The sequence below is a fragment of the Megalobrama amblycephala genome, linkage group LG3 (genome assembly GCF_018812025.1).
Source record: "Megalobrama amblycephala isolate DHTTF-2021 linkage group LG3, ASM1881202v1, whole genome shotgun sequence".
In the NCBI taxonomy this organism is placed as follows: domain Eukaryota; kingdom Metazoa; phylum Chordata; class Actinopteri; order Cypriniformes; family Xenocyprididae; genus Megalobrama; species Megalobrama amblycephala.
The window spans coordinates 17,756,614-17,777,614 of NC_063046.1; the positions used below are offsets into that span (position 1 = coordinate 17,756,614).

Here is a 21,001-nt window from a genome sequence, read left to right on the forward strand (position 1 = left end):
CTGTCTGTTTGCATTCAGTTTTCCACTCAAATCAAGAAGAGTTTTTGTGACTGTATACGTTTGATTCGGTTTAGTAGTCGCATGTATGTATACCGTATTCACCATTTACATTTCTTCCAAGACATTTATATCAAAAGGGAATGCCTTCGTATCATGTAATGGCATCTGAAGTATATTGGAACTGAAATGATCTTCATTCAAGACAAGATCTTCGGGACGGTATTGCCATGACAACCAGAACGTGCCTTTCCTTATCTCATACCCCGCTCGCTCGTTCTATTTTTACCGTCGTCTTGTTTATTTTCAATGCAAGAGTAAATCTGATGCTTATGCTAGCAAACAGCTGGTAGCTTAATCTACTACATTTGGTATGTTACATACACTAATTTATCCGAGACACATTCCCTTCAGAAAATATTGTATTCAACCGCTTCTGCTATCTTTGTTAGTCTACCTTTCAGGCTACCTGGTAAATGCCGACAGTAACGGAATTAACGTACTCTCTGCTCTATGTTTTTGTTTGAAGAACATTTTATGCGTGAGTATCGAACCTATATTGTGTATTTTAAAGAGACTGTAAGCTAAACCTGTCGCACTGCGAAGCCTCAATATTGTTTTGATACTCGGAACAACAGAAAGGGGGTGTGGGACGCGCGCCGCAGGACGCATGCTCGCTCGTCTCTTCATCCGGGTACCTGCAGTTGACTGTGTGGGTACGGAGGCGGGAAATGGCGTCCAGAGGTGCGGGGAGGACAGAGGTGAACCTCGTCTGAAGAGGCACGCGAACAACAGCAAGTGTCAGCAGCCCTGATATCGACCGTTATCCTGCGACTCGATCCCCCGGAGCTTCGTCCAGTAAGTTATAACCCCAGTCTGCACTGCATGTGGTGAAAGGGTCCCCCCATAGCACCCCGTCCATGATTCGCTCCGGTCGAAAATGTTTCGCTGTGGTTCGGCTCGCTCTTGTTTTACCTATACGCACGGACAGGCAGCTGCCTTCTTTGCGAGTCGTTCCCGCGCTTTACTGGCCGGGTGTTTTGAGTGGCACTAAACTACAGGCTTTTTCTAGTAATAGCGGGTCACGAGAAACAGGTTTACTACGGATAGAATGCTTGCATGTGTCCTACATTGAAGATAGACATGCACAGATGTGTCAAGAGCGTTTGCTGCATTTTTAAAAATACATTTCGCATTTTAGGCTTCTGAGTCATGTAATCATTGTACAAACAGTTATTCTCAATGTCTGACTTAAACGGGGAAAGTTGTTCTTCTTCCGTACAGAATCTGTACAGAAGCGTGTGTTTCCCGCCCACCACGACACTGTGTTCAGGTTTCCCGTGACTGAACTTCATCATTTCTGAAGTGTCTGTTGAAGTTGATCGGCTATGGTGGAGCAGCAGTTAATGTCTTTTCTTTTCCTCCTTTTTAAGGACTGGATGTAGTAAGTTGACTGTAGGGTAGTGGTTCTCAACTATGATCTCTGCGAGGGTTCCCCATTGTCATGTCAATATTTGAAGGCCCCTAACAGAGGTTGCTTTTTTTTTTCTTGTATGAAATTGCGACAAAGATGCTTATTTCTAAACCTTTTTTATAATTTTTTTTGTTTTGTTATTATGATGAGAAATTACCGCTGTCAAGATGATAAAAACAATTAGACATGAGTAATCTCAGTAGTTTAATGTGTTCTTCCTTTTAAGGAAAGAAAGCAAAATAACAACACGTCTATTATTATTATTAATATTATTCCTTATACATTTAGATGCAGATTTTGTTACTGCAAATATTTTTGTAACTTACACTATCTTCTGCTCAACTTTCTAAAGGAAAAAATGAGTTAATACAACAATTTAGGATCTGCTGACAATTTTTGAGGGCCTGAATTCAAAGTTTTATTTGTCAAGGTTGTACCCTGCCATGAGACAATATTGTCTGAATGAGAGCTCAGTGGTTTGTTACATTCCTGATTGTTCTTTGTAATAAAGCCATAGTTACAAACACAAAATTGCTGCTTTCTATGCAGCTTTAAAAGGGTTAGTTCACCCAAAAATTAAGTCATTTACTCACCCTCAAGTTTTTCCAAACCTGTATGAATTTTTCTTCTGCTGAACACAAAAGAAGATATGAAGATACGGTGGACTATCCCTTTAAGTTTGTCTTCTTAAAACTTTTCTGTATTCAATTTCAGGTCAGAGAGAGAGAGAGAGAGAGTTAACTAATATAAGGTATGCAGCCCAGTGTTATTGTAAACTATAACTATTAAAAATCATTTTTATTAATTGAAATATTTTTGGAAAAAATATAAATATTAGATGGAAAATCTTGCCTGGGCAGCTAACTGAAATGAATTAAGTTTTTAAGTACTAAAATTACTAAAACTGAAGTAAGAATAAATTACAGCTAAATATTTTATTTTAATATAAAATGCACATAATAACAAAGCTACTAAAATTTAAACTGAAATATAAAAATAAAAGCTAATTCAAAATATTAATACAAACTATAAAAATATAGAAATAACACTGATGCAGTGCAAGACCAAACTTAAAACATTCTTGAAATGTTACATGCTTTTAAAAAATCATTTTAGGACATGTTTCCCATTGCAAGTTAACTGATGCCTGCCTAGTGGGCCCAGGTTCCCCAGTTGAGAAGAGAACCACTGTTCATTTGTCCTTGTTGTCCAGCTGTAATGGGACAGGTTACCATCAAAGTGGTAGCTGTTCTAAAGTAGTGTCAAAAATATTGATATTTCGATATTTATGGATACTGAAATATCTTCCAATACTCTTTTTCTGCAGTATGGATACACCGATACCAGATGTGCATTTCGAACTGACAAACACCCGCCTCATCTCACTCACTCATGTCATTCGCTCTGTTTGAATATTGCTTGTATTGCACATAATTTGTCATTACTGCAGGTTCTGCACTCACCAAAAGTTTGTGCACTATTAATCTAATAAGTGGTGCTCTCATAAGTTGCCTCTCAGACAACTCACAAGTACAAAATTGACTTCTTTTTCATGGCTTATTGTGCTTAAACCATCAAGTATATACAAAATTATGTCAAAATGCCAGTCTTTCAGAGTATTCAGGTAAATACAGTCAGTTTTGAAACACAAAAAGTTGAGAGAAATTGCATGTTGTGTAACAATATGTTGGATCCATGCATAAGCTCTTAAAGTGACAGCAGCCTTATAAACCTGCTGCTGTCTGTCATGTTAATAAAAAAACAAAAAACAAAGAAAATCACTCGCTGTTCTTGACTGGATAACTTTTGTAACTTTAATTGTAAGCATTAATCTGTATTTAATTTTTACAATGAAAACTATCCAGTGTTAACATTTGATTACTCTCATTTCTGCAGTACTTCTTATCTGGATATACTGTTAGACCCACCTGAAAAACATAAAGCCACGTTTATTTCATTTTTCTCTTAAAATATTGATATTTTTCAAGGTATCACATCGAAATTGAAAATTCCAGAATTGTGACAACACTATTGTAAAGCATTTTGTGGTGTTCTTTGACATGCCATGCTAATGCATTAAATAACAAATTACACTTTCTGGGTTATGTTGTACTTAATGTGTGAAGTTCTCGCTTTCTCAGAGAGATAATAGTCATTTTAATAAATGTCAGAGTCAAACTGAGGAGACATTGAGCCTTAGGGATCATTTCTTGGAAGCATGTCAGTAGCCTTGGATTTGCTGCCAGTGTGTCAAGGCATGTTTTTTGTTTCAAACCAACATAGTGGTATAGTGGTATATATACACATACTTTTTGCTGTCAGAACATAACCCGTAAAAGATTGTGATGGACGAGCTTAGGTCAGAAGGGGTCACAGGAGTAACAGCTGCCATTGTCATAATTTTGACGTATCAAAAATATTTCCTCCTATTTAGAATTTTTAATGTTTACTGATATTAATTAAACCAGGAATTTGGCTTTAGGCAAGGTTTATTGAATCTTACTGGGCTGCTGAAGACTGTTGAATCTCACTGTTTCTGTTCTTGTAGAAGAAAGGCTTTAGCTCCTCAGTGTTGTGAGGTAGCTGTCTTGGCATGATGTCTGTTCGAGGCAGTGGATGAGTCACCATTTTGGTGGTTAAGGAAAAAGCTGAGATGTATTACCAGCTGTACCCTTTTTCTCTCTACTTTTCGCCATTCCTCTCCTGTCTCTTACATGCTTCCATGCTTGCAGTAGGTCTCGTCGTCATCCTCGCTGCTTCTCTGGCTTAGTAACACTGCAGCCGTTACAGAAGGAGCTCTCTGTTTCCCTCTCCTAAAAATGTAAAACTCTTCTTTTATGACAGTTTATATCATGGTCAGTGGAATTTGGGTTCTCTATGTGTATTCATGTATCTTTGTATACTCTTTAAATACAAAGGCATCTCGGAGGGCATAGGAAATGTACTCCAGTGTTCCTCACATTGTGTTAGATCTAGAAAGATCTCCTTGGAAAGCCATTGATACCCTGGAAAATGTGTGTTTCTTCACTTTAATGTGCATCTTCTTTTCCAAGGCATTGTAAAAGAGTGGACGTGTGAGTTCGATTTCTTCATTGCAAGTATGGGGAAGGTACAGTCAGGGCTGGTGTAATGCCTGACGGGTCATAAATGCTGGAGCACATTTGTGTGGTCAGTTGTTACGCAAGCATGGTTTGAGGAGGGGGACACACGACCAAGCACTGTAGTTAATTTCAGGATTATTTTTACCCCCTTAATGTACAGGGTTGCCTTTTAAGAAAGAGAGGGACGCTTCCTCCACATCAGGAAAATATTAACTTTTTTTTTCCCTGTCCTTTTTTTCATCTCTCTTTTTTGTCTTGTAAGAAACTGCTGCTCGCTGTTGATCTACAATATCCTCATTTTTCTTTTTTTCTAGTTATTTGTTCAGCAACAGAAAAATAAAAAGGTCTTAAGGTATAGTTCACCCAAAAATGAATATACTGTCGATAGATATCTTCTCTTATCTTCAAAATATCTCCTCTTATGTTCTACAGAAGAAAGTAATTCAGGCTTGTAATGGCATGAGGGTGAGTAAACGATAACAGAATGTTATTTTTTTGGGTGAATTATTTGTTTAATTCAGAGTTTGGCTTAATCTTTAATCTTGTGTTAAGGAATCACACAGATTTTCTTGTAAGTAAATGTGTGCCCATTCCAAATTCTTCTGTATGTGGGAAATAATAATGCACTTGTAGTAGAGAGTGCTTCGCTAATGAGGTGCTTCAACTGAATGATGAACCATGTTGGAGGATATGGTGTCTTGAATACATCCAGATGTCTGTGGCTAGAGCTCTTGGCTGAAGTGTTGCACTTTTAAAAACCAAGCAAAGCACCATAACTCATTCAAAACCATTAAAAGTGTGATTCATTTTACCTATGTGAGAGAATCAGTGAGAAAAGTTAGACTTCTCAAGGTCGTTGCTAATCGGAGTGATTTCCTCCAGTTTTAATTTCTTTCTTTGTGCTGTTTTGTTTTCGGTGCCTTGTGTGTGATCTTCTGTCTTGTCTTCTTTATTCCCAGTCTTACATGTGACTCTTAACAAAATGAGGCTGAGAATGCGCAAGGCTTCTCAGCAGCCAAAACTCGCCCGCAGGCCCTGCCCGGCCCGGACCAAGCGAAAGCACTCTGAGATGGAGGAGTGTTCAGGTGAAAGCAAGGGTCTTCTGTCCAGCTTCAAGAAGTTCATCCATGGAAGTTCCATCAAGGTGAGCCTCTAGCAGCCTCTCTCTGTCTTCTGTTATGGGTTCATTGAGTCTGGCAGTTCCAAACCTCTACAGCTCTTTTCTTGGTTTTGATGATCATGGCCCAGAATGTTCTATAACGGAATGCAAGCAAGACCTGGTATCATATTCCCCCCAGAAATGCGTGGTGGAATGCCGCTGCTTGTCTGAGGAGCTCAGTCCTGTTCTAATTTTAGCTGCGGTTCCACAGCGCTCACATAATGACAGTAGGTAGGGCTGGCTTTAACAGGCATGTAGCCTGCGGCAGAAGAACCAGGGGTTCACATATTATGTCCAATAAAGATATTATGTTCTCTTCTTTGGGTTCTAGATCACCTCAGTTTGATTTAGGGCAGTGGTTATCAACTTGTTAGATTTCAAGGCCCCCCATTGTCCACAACATATCTTTTACAGCAGTTTGTGATTAAAGGATTAGTTCCCTTTCAAATGAAAATTAGCCCAAACTTTACTCACCCTCAAGCCATCCTAGGTGTATATGACTTTCTTCTTTCTGATGAACACAATCAGAGATATTTTAATAAATATCCTGACACATCCGAGCTTTATAATGGCAGTGAACAGGGGTCATGAGTATGAGCTGAAGAAAGTGCCTCCATCCACATCCATCTATCCATCATAAATGTGCAAGGTGGTCTGGTGGAAGCTAGATATTTTACTTCATAACTAAATATTAAATATGGATATTTGTTTTACACAAATGCATTGCTTCACTTCAGAAGGCCTTTATTAACCTCTGGAGCCATGTGGAGTATACTTTTGTGATGGGTGGGTGGGTGGATGGATGTGGATGAATGCACTTTCTTCAGCTCATACTCATGGGTCCCATTCACTGCCATAACAAAGCTCGGGTGCATCAGGATATTTATTAAAATATCTCCCGACTGTGTTCATCAGAAAGAAGAAAGTCAGATACACCTAGGATGGCTTGAGGATGAGTAAAGCTTGGGCTAATTTTCATTTGAAAGTGAACTAATCCTTTAAATATTGGAAAATGAATCCATTATCCCATGATTTACACACCTTCAAGCAATCTTGGGTGTATATGACTTTCTTTCATATGATCTTCTTTCAGACAAACACAATCGGAGTTGTATAAAAAAAATATCCTGGCTCTTTCAAGCTTTATAATGGTAGTGAATGGGGTGCTGTATTTGGAAGCCCAAAAAAGTGCATCCATCCATCATAAAAATAATCCATACGGAGCTGCACGATTAATCGTAAAAAGATTTAAACGCACACGCTCTTATTTATTAATGACAATGATTCGCCCATGTCTCTTAAACCTTTGACAGAATCATACCGAAACATTCAAATCTGTGTCCGTGCTGCTGCTGAGCCAGAGACTGCAGTTTTGAACCACACAGAAGTTATTTCTGTATTACAAATATTACAAATATTCAAATTATCACAGAAGTACTGAGATAAGTTTACAGTTATGATACGAACACTAATATCTACAATAGTGATCAAAATAGGGCAAACCACCTTTTGAAACCAACTTGGCGCTTCAAATAACTGTTGTATCAAGTACATCGTTGTCACCACTAGGTGGCGACAAGTGATTATTAAAAAATGTATTTGTCATTGAATCATTCATTTAAAAAATTTGTTCAAAAAGACTGATTTATCCAGTAATAAAACAAGTATTTATTAATGAGTCATTTAATTCATTCAAATTAATTAAACAATTTTCGAGCAATTAGTAAAGCAATTAATATTTTGTCAGAACCTCTAGTTAATTACATGTTATTTCGTTTAGTTGTCTATTCGGATTTGTGGGAGAATCGTGATCTTTATTTGAAACCAAAAAATTGTGTTTCTCATTTTACCCAGAGTTGTGCAGCTCTACCACACAGCTCCAGGGGGTTAATAAAGACCTTCTGGAGTGAAACGATGGGTTTTTGTAAGAAAAATATCCATATTTAAAACTATAAAATATAATAACTAGCCTCCAGCAAATGGCCGTATGCATCAAGTTATGGCAGAGGAGTAACCTCTGACGCGACGTATGACATAGGAGGTCGGAGTAGCGCAATCTTAAGTGAGAGGAGATGGAAACGAATAGGGCTGGGCAACAAACTCAAGCTCCTCTTCTCTTTATATCAAAATCTTCTGCCATTTCTCCTTAAAAATTCTTGTTTTAGACTTCTAATTTGTGACCAGTGTTTTGTTTTGCTCTTTTCCTTGCGCTTCCACTTTGTCAGTATGTCATGCGTCATCTCAGAGGTCACTCTTCTGCCCTAACTCAATGTAAATGGCTGTTTGCTGGAAGCTAGTTATTTTAAGTTTTAAATATGAATATTTTACTTACAAAAACCCATTGCTTCGCTCCAGAAGGCATTTTATTAACTCCCTAGAGCTGTGGATTACTTTTATGATGGATGGATGCACTTTTTTGGGCTTCCAAATATGGTGCTCCATTCACTACCATTATAAAGCTTGGAAGAGCCAGGATATTTTTTTATTATAACTCCAATTGTGTTCATCTGAAAGAAGATAGTCATGTATATCTAGGATGGCTTGAGGGTGCGTAAATCAGGGGATTTTCATTTTTGGGTGAACCATCCTTTTAACAATTCATGATTCCAGAAGTTTCAATAACTTTGTTCTTCAATACAAACAAAAGTTTTTGAAGGGAGGGGGAAAAGAAATTTGAAATCAGTATATATGTATGCATGTCCCCCAGCAACCTCAAACAGACCCACTATAGTGTCCTCACAAGACTAAAGTGTATAAAATCTAGAAACTCATTCTTGTGTGACTGTTGGTGTTTAACAGGTGGAGCAGGACAGCCCAGCAAAGAGGAATCGTCTGAGCTGCGAGCTGATCACCTCCACCCCACAGAGGAACAATGACCTGCAAAGGAAAAGCATCTACAGGGCCCGTCGGAGAAGCTCCGTCAATGGTGGTGAGTCACTGTACTTGTGTGCTGCGCTTAAACAATGAAAACTAATAGTCTGCACTGGTACTGTAACTGTATCAAAATTTCAGTAGTGCTAAATATTCGTGAAAGTCATGATTTGAGATTACCATTACCACAGAAAAAAACGAATGTGCTACTGCTAGTGAACACACTTTCATAAGTTATTTATTGATGTAAGTACTAACTAATTCATTCAAAACAGTGGCATGTAGCCTTCAAGTAACTCAAGAAAAATAATCACTTTTCCAGTAATTATTCAAATAAACAGATAGTAATAAGGAAGTCTTTCATAGTTAAATTAAGTTGAAATATCTAGGTGGGTAAAAAATTAAACTTTTAAGTTGTTGTTGTATTATATTGCAATTATGTTGTATTTAATTATATTATTAAAAACTTACCATTTGAGAATCCTTGAAATGTAATTTATCCAGGCCTGTCATTGTTCAGACTTGTTACAATCTGCTAATAAAAATTAGGGCTGGGCGATATGGCCAAAAACATATCTCTGTATTTTCTGGCTAAATGGTGATATACGGTGTATATATCTCGATTTAAAAAATAAATAAATAAATAAAATCTTATTTCATATCCTGCCTAAAAATAAAAATAAAAATAAAAATAATTCTTTTTAAAGCAGTAGTTAAGTTCACTAAACTAAAAATGAAAATAAAAACAAAAGCACAAACTGATTTAGCTAATATTAGGCTATTGTGATTACCCCGCTATCATAAAAATACACTTACTTGTAGGTTTAAAATTCTACATATGGCACATTCATTGTTCAGCAACAAACATTTTAGCAAAATGTATATTTTAGTCGGAATTATGGCGATCCATATTCTGTTGCGCTCCGTCTGTTTGGTGTGAATGCGTGTGGCGGCGCTCATTTAGGAAGTATGAATTTCAGAGGAGATTCGCTAGCAGAAAGCTCTTCCACTCCTGACAGCAAAATGGAAATATTTGTATGACTTTCTAACATTTACAGATGGAGAATATACCTGTAAAATGCAAGTTATTCACTGAGGAAAACGCATCACAAACAGTGCAAGTATCTGTCAGCACATGAATCTATCATACTTGGAGCATCTGACGGGGCAAGCCGCTTTAAACTATATGTGTTAACTATATCTTAATCTTACGATTTATTTTCAAAGCCCTTAATATTAAGCATGTCTTTTGTTTAGGACAAAATGTATTATGCATTTTCCCTGCAGCAGCACTCTGCAACGTCCACCTTTTTTTTCAGATGCGCTCATATCAAACTTCTGTATATCGATATAAACGGAACTGCCTCATTTCGTAATGTATATAAAAAAAATCGATCTATCGTACAAACTCGATATACCACCCAGCCCTAATAAAAATACACATGGTTAAAGAGAAATTGAGAAATCGAATTTTCCTTGATCTTTTGGCAAAGTTCAAGACACTATTAAAATATCCTGTAAATTTCAGAATTTAAAACTTCCTCATTGCTCCAAAAACTTTTTTTGAAACCAAGCTTGTTTCAGATTTTGTCACATTATTACGTCATAGTGCAGCGAAAGACCACCTCTGCAGAAGATCAACACATACTTCTACATCATTGCCTCTTTAGCTCCGCTCACCGATTCATGCATGTCACATAGTAGTAAATATGAGACAAACGCAACAATTACTACAGCAACAAAACCATAGATGTCTCTGAGGATCACAAGACGTTTTGGAGTGATAAGTTGTGGAAAAACACAATCTTTGCATTGCCTTCCTTTTGATCCTAACGTTAAGAAAGCGTGGATAAACTTTACTTTTAACAAAGTTGCAGTCAGATCGCGTCAGTTGTTTAATTTCTTTCCTTTGCTTTGGCATTTAATGCATTGGATTATTGGATATGGAAAAAAGCATGTAGAGTTGTTTTTGTTTTGTTTTTATCTAAGCCATTCACTGTAATGCTGAATAAAAGCTTCAGTGAGCGACATCTTCTGTTTTGTCATCAGTGAGATATTACAACACGTTTCATTTTATTGAAAACATGACACTGCAAATGGCAATGTATACGTTTTTTACTTTACTAAAAAGAACGAACTATGAATAGCCTTTTTGCCACAACCAATACTTATAAAACATATTTAATACGCATAAATGTTTCACCTTGTTGGCAAATGTTTCAACTAAGTAACAAGAGATTTTTCAACATCGGAAGTTTTCAAAACAATTCCACATATGTAATGGCTGTGACGTTGAAAATTATTTTAATATGCAAAGCTGTTACCCGATCATAGCAATGGGCATTTATTCCAAGTCTTGAATGCAGCACGTCACCGGTTTGAAAGAGAGGGTCAAAAACAGGACAGAAAATCGTTTAGTTCTAGTGAACATCAGAGAACATTATAAAAAAAAAAATAATAATAATAGCAGTTCATGACCCCTTTAAGATTCAAAATTATAACTTTGTTTTATAGGCAATTCTTGGCAAACTGCTCTTCCTTGAGATTACATTAATTTTTTTTACAATACACAAACACTCATTTGCATCTGTGTATGTTTGTTTGGTGTTGGTTGTTCAGTGTAATGCATAAAACTGTCCATATTATCATTATCATAAATGAGTAGGGCTTTGAGAATATCAAACCTGTCTTTGTGCTTGACAAGGATTAAATGCAACAAACTCACCTGCAATGGCGTCACTGTCTCCTGTGTATTGCTTTAATCATCATAGTTTATTGCCCAAATGTTAATTTCTGCATTTGTAATTTGATTATGTTAATTATTTGTGAATTTGTTATCTCTTTAAACTTTGTCCTATAGAAACCACAAATCATGACACGAGTAAACCTGTCAAGCCTAATGGCAAATTGGAGGACTCTGAGGAGGTTGTGAGCAGTCCACCCCGCACCACCCTGCTTGGAACCATCTTCTCTCCTGTCTTCAACTTCTTTTCACCAGCAAATAAAAATGGTAAGAAACTCTGAATTGAACACTAAAGAAATTCCAGAAATACCAGACATTCTGGACATAAAGGGCAAAATTATTTGAATTATATTAAATAGATTCTCCTTCTGTTGGCATTACTACATTAACATTTATGCATCAACGATTATTATTTGTAGAATATTGTTCCAGTGTACATGTAGTGTTCAGTGTTGATACTTTAAACAAACTAGAGTGGCAACATTCTTCATTTATCATTCTTGGTAATGATGGCAATTTTCTTAACGTAAGAGTCTTTGTAAAAATATCATCCTGCATTAGTCTATTTGCTCTCATATACACTACCGTTCAAAGGTTTGGGGTTGGTAATGTGTCATTTATTACTGTTTCAAAAATACAGTAAAAAGAGTTATATTGTGGAATATTATTATAATTTTAAAGAACTGTTTTCTATTGTAATATGTTTTAAAATGTAATTTATTCCTGTGATGGCAAAGCTGAATTTTTAGCTTCATTACTCCAATCTTCAGTGTCACATGGTCCTTCAGAAATCATTCTAATATACTGATTTGGTGCTCAGTTAACATTGCTTAGTAGTGTTGAAAACAGTTATTCCGCTTAATATTTTTGTGGAAACTGTGATATTTTTTTCTGGGTAATATAACTGGATTCTTTGATTAATAGAAAGTTAACATGTTGCATTTATTTGAAATAGGAGTCTTTTATAACATGTCTTTACTGTCACATTTTGTAAAATGGAGGTGTCCTTTTTATGTAAATAAAAAGATTAATTTCTTTAAATAAAAATAATAAAATCTTACTGACCCTAAACATTTGAATGGTAGTGTAGCCAGATTTGCAGAATCTTTGGAGTTGCTACTTTGTATTTCTGTGATCAAAAAACTCATCTATTTACATTTTGCAAAAGAGCAGTTCATGAGAGAAAGCTTTGCCTAAAATGTCAATACTGAAATAATCATGGTGAAATGTATGGGTCCTGAGGCACTCAGGAGGACGACTTGTGTGAAATTAAGGGTGCTTTCACACTAGCATTTTTGGTGTGCACCCGGGTTCATTTGACATCAGTGTTTGGTTTGTTTGAATGGTGAACGCTGTTTTCCGAACTTGAGTGCGCTCCCTGCGCACAGACGCACAGCGTTTTTCACCCAAATAATAAAATGTGAACAAAATCCAGTGGGGGAAGGGGGATGGGGGAGCAATTGAACTCTGGTTCAGACCAGGCAATCAAACCAAATGTGAAAGCATCCTCCAGCTAGTCTCCAGCTCAAACAGGGTTGTGGGGCTGCTATTTTGAATATTGTGAACTGCTAGTTACTAGGCAACTGTACAACATATCATGCCAAAATTTTTGAAACTCAATTAGCCACGTACCCTTCATACATGCAATGTTTGGTACACTTTTACAATAGGGTTACTGAAGAATAATAATAATAATATAATAATGTTTATTTTAAGTAAATTTATGAGTTTGAGTAAAAAATAAACACTGTTGCAACTTTATGCAGATTAATAATGTATCACCTAACCCAGCATGTTTTTTTCTCCCCTTCTTTCTCCTTACCCATCATCTCGTCTTGTCATGTTAGCCTCGGATTCCCCAGGCCAGGCGGTGGAGGCGGAAGAGATTGTGAAGCAACTAGAAATGGAGCAAGTAGAAGAGATGCCCACCAGTGCTGCCACATCTAGAGAGCCCCTAAGTGTCCCTCTCTATACCAGTGCCATGCCATCTGCCTTCAGACCTCCACCCTCCACTCACACACCTGCGGAGGAGAGAGAGAACACCCCCCACTCTGACCTGCCTCCTCTTACAGGTGTGAAAGACATGACATTGCTTGACTCCTCTATCAATGAATACTTCCTTCAGCCTAAAACACATTATACTATACAGTACCTTTCAAGTTTTGGGCCTGTAACTTTTTTTCTTTTTCTTTTCTTTTCTTTTCTTTTCTTTTCTTATTTAGCAATGATTAAACGTTAAAATGCAAAAAAAGGCTTTCTATTTAAAAAAAAAAATGCTGTTCATTTGAACTTTCTATTCATCAAAGAATCCTGAAAAAGAAAAAAAAAGAAAAAAAAAAAAAATCACGGATTCCACAAAAATATGAAGCGGCAACATTTTCAACATTAATAAGACATGTTTCCTGACCACCAAATCAGCATATCAGAATGATTTCTGAAGGATCATGTGACACTGAAGACCAGAGTGATGATGCTGAATCTTTTAAAATATTAAAATAGAAAGCATTTTTAGCATTTTAAATGGTAATATTTTACAATATTACTTTCTTACTGTATTTTTGATCAAATAAATGCAGCCTTAGTAAGAATAAGAGACATTTAAAAAACAATTTATAAATCTTGTCGCCCCCAAACTTTTGAACAGTCATGTATATTTACACAGGAAAGAACATATTAACATTGTGTTTTCTTTGTCCTATTTTATCTCAGCTCCTGGCTCTCCTGCAACAGTGGGGTATGTGGACACCTCTATTACTGTCCCAGCTGAAGGATCATATGAGGAGGAGTGGGAAGTGTTTGACCCGTGAGTTCAACTTTACTGAACATTACTCAGAATTTCACCATAAGGCCTTTTTTTTTTCTGTTGGACTGGGCGAGCTAGTAGTTTAGATTTTTGCTTTCCCTGTTTGTTAGTAATGATTAGTCCATTCTATGTTGCTTTAAACAATATTTAATTTATAACAAAACAATTAAAAAATCAATGACAAATGTTTAAAGGTGCCCTCGAATGAAAATTTGAATTTATCTTGGCATTGTTAAATAACAAGAGTTCAGTACATGGAAATGACATACAGTGAGTCTCAAACTCCATTGTTTCCTCCTTCTTATATAAATCTCATTTGTTTAAAAGACCTCCGAAGAACAGGCGAATCTCAACATAACACCGACTGTTACGTAACAGTCGGGGTGTACGCCCCCAATATTTGCATATGCCAGCCCACGTTTCCAACATTTTAAAAGGCATTAGACAAGGGCAGCTAGTATTAACGTCTGGATGTGCACAACCAAATCATCAGACTAGGTAAGCAAGCAAGCGATAAAACAATAGCGAAAAATGGCAGATGGAGCAATAATAACTGACATGATCCATGATAACATGATGTTTTTAGTGATATTTGTAAACTGTCTTTCTAAATGTTTCGTTAGCATGTTGCTAATGTACTGTTAAATGTGGTTAAAGTTACCATCGGTTATTACTGTATTCACGGAGACAAGAGAGCCGTCGCTATTTTCATTTTTAAAAACTTGCAGTCTGTATAATGCATAAACACAACTTCATTCTTTATAAATCTCTCCAACAGAGTAGCATTAGCCGTTAGCCACGGAGCACTATCAAACTCATTCAAAATCAGAAGTAAACAATATAACAGTATACAATACTCATATAATCCAACGCATGCATGCCGCATGCATGACGAACACTTTGTAAAGATCCATTTTGAGGGTTATATTAGCTGTGTAAACTTTAAGGCACTGTTCAAGGCAAGCGCAAGCTCTGTGGGCGTGGACCACGGGATTTAAAGGGGCCGCAGCATAAAATCGGCGCGTTTATAATGATGCCCCAAAATAGGCAGTTAAAAAAATTAATAAAAAAAAAATCTATGGGGTATTTTGATCTGAAACTTCACAGACACATTCAGGGGACACCTTAGACTTATATTACATCTTTTAAAATCATAATCTAGGGCACCTTTAAAGTTACAGGAAGTAAAATGGGAAGTATAAGATAAAAAAAATGTAAGATTTGGTGACCGCACAACACTGGCTCTGCAGATCATTATTTTTGAGCCCTCATAAAAGAAGAATGTTTATTAATGATATTACAGTTAAATATTGCTTTTGTTTTATTTGGAAACCCTCAGAAAAAAACAATTTTACATCAGTATTTGTCACAAGGCTTTTTCCATGCATACATTTATGTTATGTTTTTCAGGTATTTTTTCATCAAACATGTACCTCCGCTAACAGAAGAGCAGCTAACACGCAAACCCGCACTCCCTCTGAAGACTCGCAGCACTCCCGAATTCTCCCTGGTGCTTGACCTGGTTAGTCTTGAACACCACAAGCAAGCAGCTTCCATTACAAGGGATTCATTTTGGCATAGATTCTCATGAATTGTTTTCCTTCTACAGGATGAAACCCTTGTCCATTGTAGCTTGAATGAGCTGGATGATGCAGCACTAACCTTCCCTGTCCTCTTCCAAGATGTCATATACCAGGTAGAAATCCAAGTTGTCTGTTAATACATTGTTTGTCAGTAACATACCACTAGAGGGACCTCTAGAGCCATTTTAAGGAGCTGAATGGCTGGGAGTCCATTGTCTTAAGCAACTGACTAATGATGAGTGATTTTGAAAACTTTGTAAGAGTTTTTTTTTTTTTTTTTTTTTTTTTTTTTTTTTACTTATTTTTGGGGGGCTAAATTCTAATTCACAAATTTCTGTTAGGTTTATGTGAGATTGAGGCCATTTTTCAGAGAGTTCCTTGAACGCATGTCTCAGATTTATGAGGTAAGCCTTCATCCATTTTACTCCACATAATAACCTCTCATCCTTTTTCTCCAAATAAACGATGATATTACATGGAAAATTTTTACCCTCACTTTTTACTCACTTTAGTTAACATCTGTTCCTCATAATGGACTGAAGTTGTTCCATTGACTTTTTTTTCTAGATCATTCTCTTCACTGCCTCCAAGAAAGTTTATGCAGACAAGTTGCTGAACATTCTCGATCCGAGGAAACAGCTGGTGCGGTCTGTGGACTTCTTTTTATTTTTCCTTTATTTTAATAATTTTGGGGACTCTTCTTCCATGTGACACTGTTGTAAAACCAAGTTGGGGTTTTTTTTGTTGTTTGTTTGTTTACTTCTGTTTCTTTCAAAATTCTGTCAGATTTTGTCATAAGAGAAAATGTAAATTTAGGCTGCGTGTCAGTTGTTGAGTAACCCTGCCTCAGCTTGGTCATTGCTGTGCAGAGTTTCTCTGTAGGGTTTGGTTACAATTAGGGATTGAGGGTTTGCAGTAGATGGAGATCTTTGGTCTCTGGCACATGTGAACTCCACACCATCCTCAGGTGTCAACTCTTTGCTTCAAATGCATTATTGATTCTAGTCCTGGAGATTTATTTCATTCTTCTCTCTGTGTGTGTTTCCAACATATTCTAGGCACCGATTATTTCGTGAGCACTGTGTCTGTGTGCAAGGAAACTACATTAAGGATCTTAACATCCTCGGACGGGATCTGTCCAAGACTATAATTATCGATAACTCACCACAAGCCTTTGCTTATCAGGTGAGCAGACCAAGGTTGTCTGATGATAATTTCCATAAAGATGCACCCTTACTTTCACATTCCCTGTACATATCAGTTCATTATATATTACCCAAGGTTGTAACAAGTACAGAGAAGGGGGAAAAAAGTAAGTTAAATGTGTGAAAATCTTACACCATTAAAAGAATCTAGCTTAAAATGTACTTCGAGGTAAAATAAAAAAAAACTTTGTACTTTAATAACAATTTAAGAGTATTTAAAAGTAACTTTTTATTATTAGTTTTAGTTTGTAATATATTAATAGATCAAGTCACACTTTTAATAGATAATATAGGTCAATCACCCATTTTTAATGTACCATGTAAGGCTTTAAAAGCTCATTAAGTTTTTTTTTTTAATATTCAGCAGCGACCCACCCCCCCCACCCCACCCAGAATAGTTAGGATAATTAATAATTAGGAGCAGTAATTATGTTGTAATTTAAAAAGTGACAAAGTATTCATTTTCATTGGTACTTTTGTAAAATATACACAAGTACAGTGTTCAGGTGTGTGATTGAGCTACTAGTGTACATTACTCAATAAAGAAATACCTTTGGGAGATGACGGAAAATCCATATAAATAAAATCAGCAACCCATGTGTTTCACCCACAGCTCTCCAATGGGATCCCTATTGAGAGCTGGTTCATGGACAAGAATGACAACGAACTTCTGAAGTTGGTCCCTTTCTTGGAGAAACTGGTGGAATTGGTATGTTGTAATGTGTTCTTCACCTCTTAGTTTTCCAGACTTTCCCTTCAAGATGTCTCAGTATTTCATTAAGCATTATATAAGTTACATACAAGTTTGTTTTTTCAATCATCATTATTTTTTTTTATTAGAGGTACAGATGGCATGAATATTCTAATAATACTTTTGGTAAATAATAATTTATGAATCTGTCTAAATACAAATTGTACTTTTCCATTGTTATCCATCCACAGAATGAGGATGTGCGGCCACATGTCCGTGAACGGTTTCGGCTACATGACCTCCTTCCCCCTGACTGAGCGCATATAGTGGGACAGGACAGTAAAAGACAACAAATGCAGATATACATTTTGCATTACAACATCATTGCCATTACTCTTCAAATTAACTTTTTTTTATTCCCCTAAATTTTCATTGCTATGATAACACAAAATGAACATTTTGACTCTCTTTTTGGCACAATTGCCGTTTGTGCAGTCAGAGGGGTTTTGAAATTTCTTGTGTTGTCTCTTCGGTTGTTTCATACAGTACTAAGTGAATGTGTAGCAGTCAGAAGAGAAGAGGATTATGTCTTTTGGTGCTCCAATGGGATTGGTTGACACTGTTGGGCTTTTGACCAATTTCATCAGGAATGGCCAGTAAGAAAATCATACCGTCTGACAGAAGTTAGATTCTTGTGAGTGAATGTTGTTGTTTTTTTTGTTGTTGTTGTTGTTGTTGTTGTTGTTTTTTTCATTTAATGTTTTCAGTATGCATTCCTCGCCATCTGTATGTTTTGGTTGGTGTTTACTTCAAATCAATGTTTTCACAACTCCTGGCTTGTTTTGTTTGCCAAAATGCGTTCATTTCTTAGATTGTGGTCTGGTGGAATATTGTTCTGTTCTTGAATTAGGTGTGTTTACAGCACAGTGGAATTGTTCGTTTTATGTGGTTTGAATGAGAATGGTTTAAACCAGAGTGATGGCTGTTTCATAGAAAAAGATTTGCAGTGACTAAATTCTTAAATTGTTTGAATAAGAAGCTTCCTACCAATGCTTTAGAGCTCTACAGCTTCTTATTTATTCACCTTATATGATCTAACAACATATTTTTCATTAGTAGCACCTCAAAATGGTATTCTTCAGCTACTGTTTCATTACGTTTATAAAAAATACTGTTTTGCCTTATTGTTTCATATTTAACCTGTGTATTTTTATATATATTTTAGGGTCTTTTTTTTTTATTACTGATGTTCTTTAAAAAGATATCACCTTTTTATGTTTTAATGATAATTACAACCAAGTATTTTTATGTTAAAATTTGAAGTTAATGTAGCATTTCCCAGAGCTAATCTATTGAAACTGAACTGCAAGGGAGAAGATTGAGGGCTGCAGCCTGGTAGAGCCCTGTTTATAGCACCAGCATAACAACAGCCAGTCTCATCTCTGTGGTTTAAACCTTCCTGCCTGACGTTCTGGCTTTTCTTTTATACTGGGATTCTGTAGGGGGATGTAGCTGTGTCAGGAAGTATTGTGTGATGTTAGCTAGATGAATGAGTGTGCATCGCTGTCTGAGGAGAAAGGGATAATTATTCTGCAAAATGTTTTTTCTTCCTCTCGATCCTTTTCAAATTGCCTTTTTTTAATTTCACAGTTATAGGCGATACTTCAAATAGAGTAATACAGAGTAAGAGTTTAAATTACAGTAGTGCCATTCAGGGTTAGTGAAGCAGGGCCAGGCTAGTTGCTTTTCCTTGTCTTTTTCTGCTCTGTAAATGGTTTTGTTTTGAAAAATGAACATGTTCACTTTCTACTCATGCCACTGGTGCCATTTATGCTGTTTGTGTTTGTTTTCTGATAAATGGGTCATTCTTAGTAATAGACAATCACTGAATACATCATTTGTCTACATTGGATTGTGACCCTGTCATAGTATTTTTTTTTTTTTTTTTTTTTTTTTTTTTTTTTGTGGGCTGAAAATGACATTTTCATAACTTTTTAAAAAAATTGAGGCCTTTTAGTTGAACTTTTAAAAAAAAACATCTTGTATGCAGTAAAGAAATTATGTAGTTTTTTTTTTTAATGAATTTTAAAGTTTTAACTACAAAAATGAATTTCAAGGTGTTCATGCTGTAATTGTAAATATCCTGTGGTACTTCCCAATTGAAGGAGAGAGGGAGGACGAAAAGGAGTGAAAAAGTGTGATCCCAAGGATCCTGGTGTACTGACAAAAAGAAAAAAATTGAGTCCACAAGTCACAAACAGTATTTTTCTCATAGCATACTATAGACTGATTTGGCAATGGTTACACATACTTTTTGAAAATGGTTAAACATCATGTTACATGGTAAATAGTTTTTTGTGTGTGTGTGTGTGTGTGTGTGTGTGTGTGTCAGTCAGCTATTCCTTCTCCCTAGATTGATGCTAATAGTCAAGAATGATAGCTTAGATTTTGGGAGGCGGGTTGCATCTACCGTTAGGCCCTGGCACTTTCTTACAAAGACAAAGAAAATTATTTTGTATGATTGTCGAAAAGCAGTAGTGTAGTAAGTGTAACATGATGCAGAGGTTTGTTTCATATGTACAACCAGTTCATTGTAATGTTCATTAATTTTGTACAAAGCATATTGTACTAATTGTGCATATTGTGCATATTGCAGCTTCATGAAAAAAAGTTAAAGGAAAATCTTTTTGTATTTTTGATTATTTGTATTCCAAAAGGCATGTCATATCTATTTTTCAAAATGTATTCATTTTCAAATGTATTAATGCAGATCTAACTTGTCATCAGTCCCCCCACCCACCCAGTCTCATTGTATCTTTGTATGTAGTTGACACAATCACTGAACATTCTCCGCATGTAAAAAGCCTGTTATGTGAGAGTTGGGATTTTAATCAAGGCACTTTTTTTTTTGCAGATGAATGTTTCTGGTTTGTTTTCTTTTATACTCTTCATCTTTGAAAGCCACATGGCTTGCGATTGTCCTTGAGCTGCATTGGAGAAACACTCTAGGTCTAAATGTCATTTCCTGAAAGCCGTGTTATTTAAGATTGTTCATATAATGGAAATTTAGTCTTTGGAAAATTGCATGCTCTTTTATTTTAATGTTAGCTTATGTCAAAACAACATGTTAGATACTTACGAATGGATGGTTGTATTTCATGTATTTTTCTGCTACTTCATTTTACCATCAAATGGTGTGTAATATCAAGGAGATTTTATGATTATGACATGTACAAATTTTGTGTGACTCAACATAAATGGCATCTTATTGATGCAATTTGATGCAACCTCACAAAAGAACTGAAAGCCTTTGTTGAATGAGAGCAGGTTCAGGTAGAGTGAATATAAAAATATCTAAATTGATCTGGCCTTTA

At 36.1% G+C, this 21,001-nt stretch overlaps 1 protein-coding gene across 2 annotated transcripts; it reads left to right on the forward strand.

Annotated features, from left to right (window-relative positions):
* Positions 1–468: 468 nt before the first annotated feature.
* ctdspl2b (CTD (carboxy-terminal domain, RNA polymerase II, polypeptide A) small phosphatase like 2b) lies at positions 469–20,919 on the forward strand. 2 transcript variants are annotated; one of them, XM_048184370.1, is made up of 13 exons: positions 473–855; positions 5,532–5,716; positions 8,531–8,660; positions 11,463–11,612; positions 13,193–13,417; positions 14,055–14,148; positions 15,559–15,670; positions 15,758–15,844; positions 16,073–16,135; positions 16,299–16,378; positions 16,790–16,916; positions 17,550–17,645; positions 17,879–20,919. In XM_048184370.1, the coding sequence occupies exons 2-13, from the start codon at positions 5,555–5,557 to the stop codon at positions 17,942–17,944; spliced, it is 1,392 nt and encodes a 463-aa protein (XP_048040327.1). In that variant the 5' UTR covers positions 473–855; positions 5,532–5,554; the 3' UTR covers positions 17,945–20,919. The 2 variants fall into 2 exon arrangements, 1 of the variants encoding a protein (XP_048040327.1); XR_007184113.1 differs by lacking the exon at positions 17,879–20,919 and having other exon boundaries at positions 469–855; positions 16,299–16,373.
* Positions 20,920–21,001: the final 82 nt, after the last annotated feature.

What these genes read in the sequence shown, in the direction of transcription:
- ctdspl2b (XM_048184370.1), top strand. Translation starts at nt 5,555, where the DNA reads ATGAGGCTGAGAATGCGCAAGGCTTCTCAGCAGCCAAAACTCGCCCGC. An exon ending in GAGAAGCTCCGTCAATGGTG is followed by an intron (nt 8,661 to 11,462) that starts GTGAGTCACTGT and finishes TTTGTCCTATAG; the next exon opens with AAACCACAAATCATGACACG. An exon ending in TTCACCAGCAAATAAAAATG is followed by an intron (nt 11,613 to 13,192) that starts GTAAGAAACTCT and finishes TTGTCATGTTAG; the next exon opens with CCTCGGATTCCCCAGGCCAG.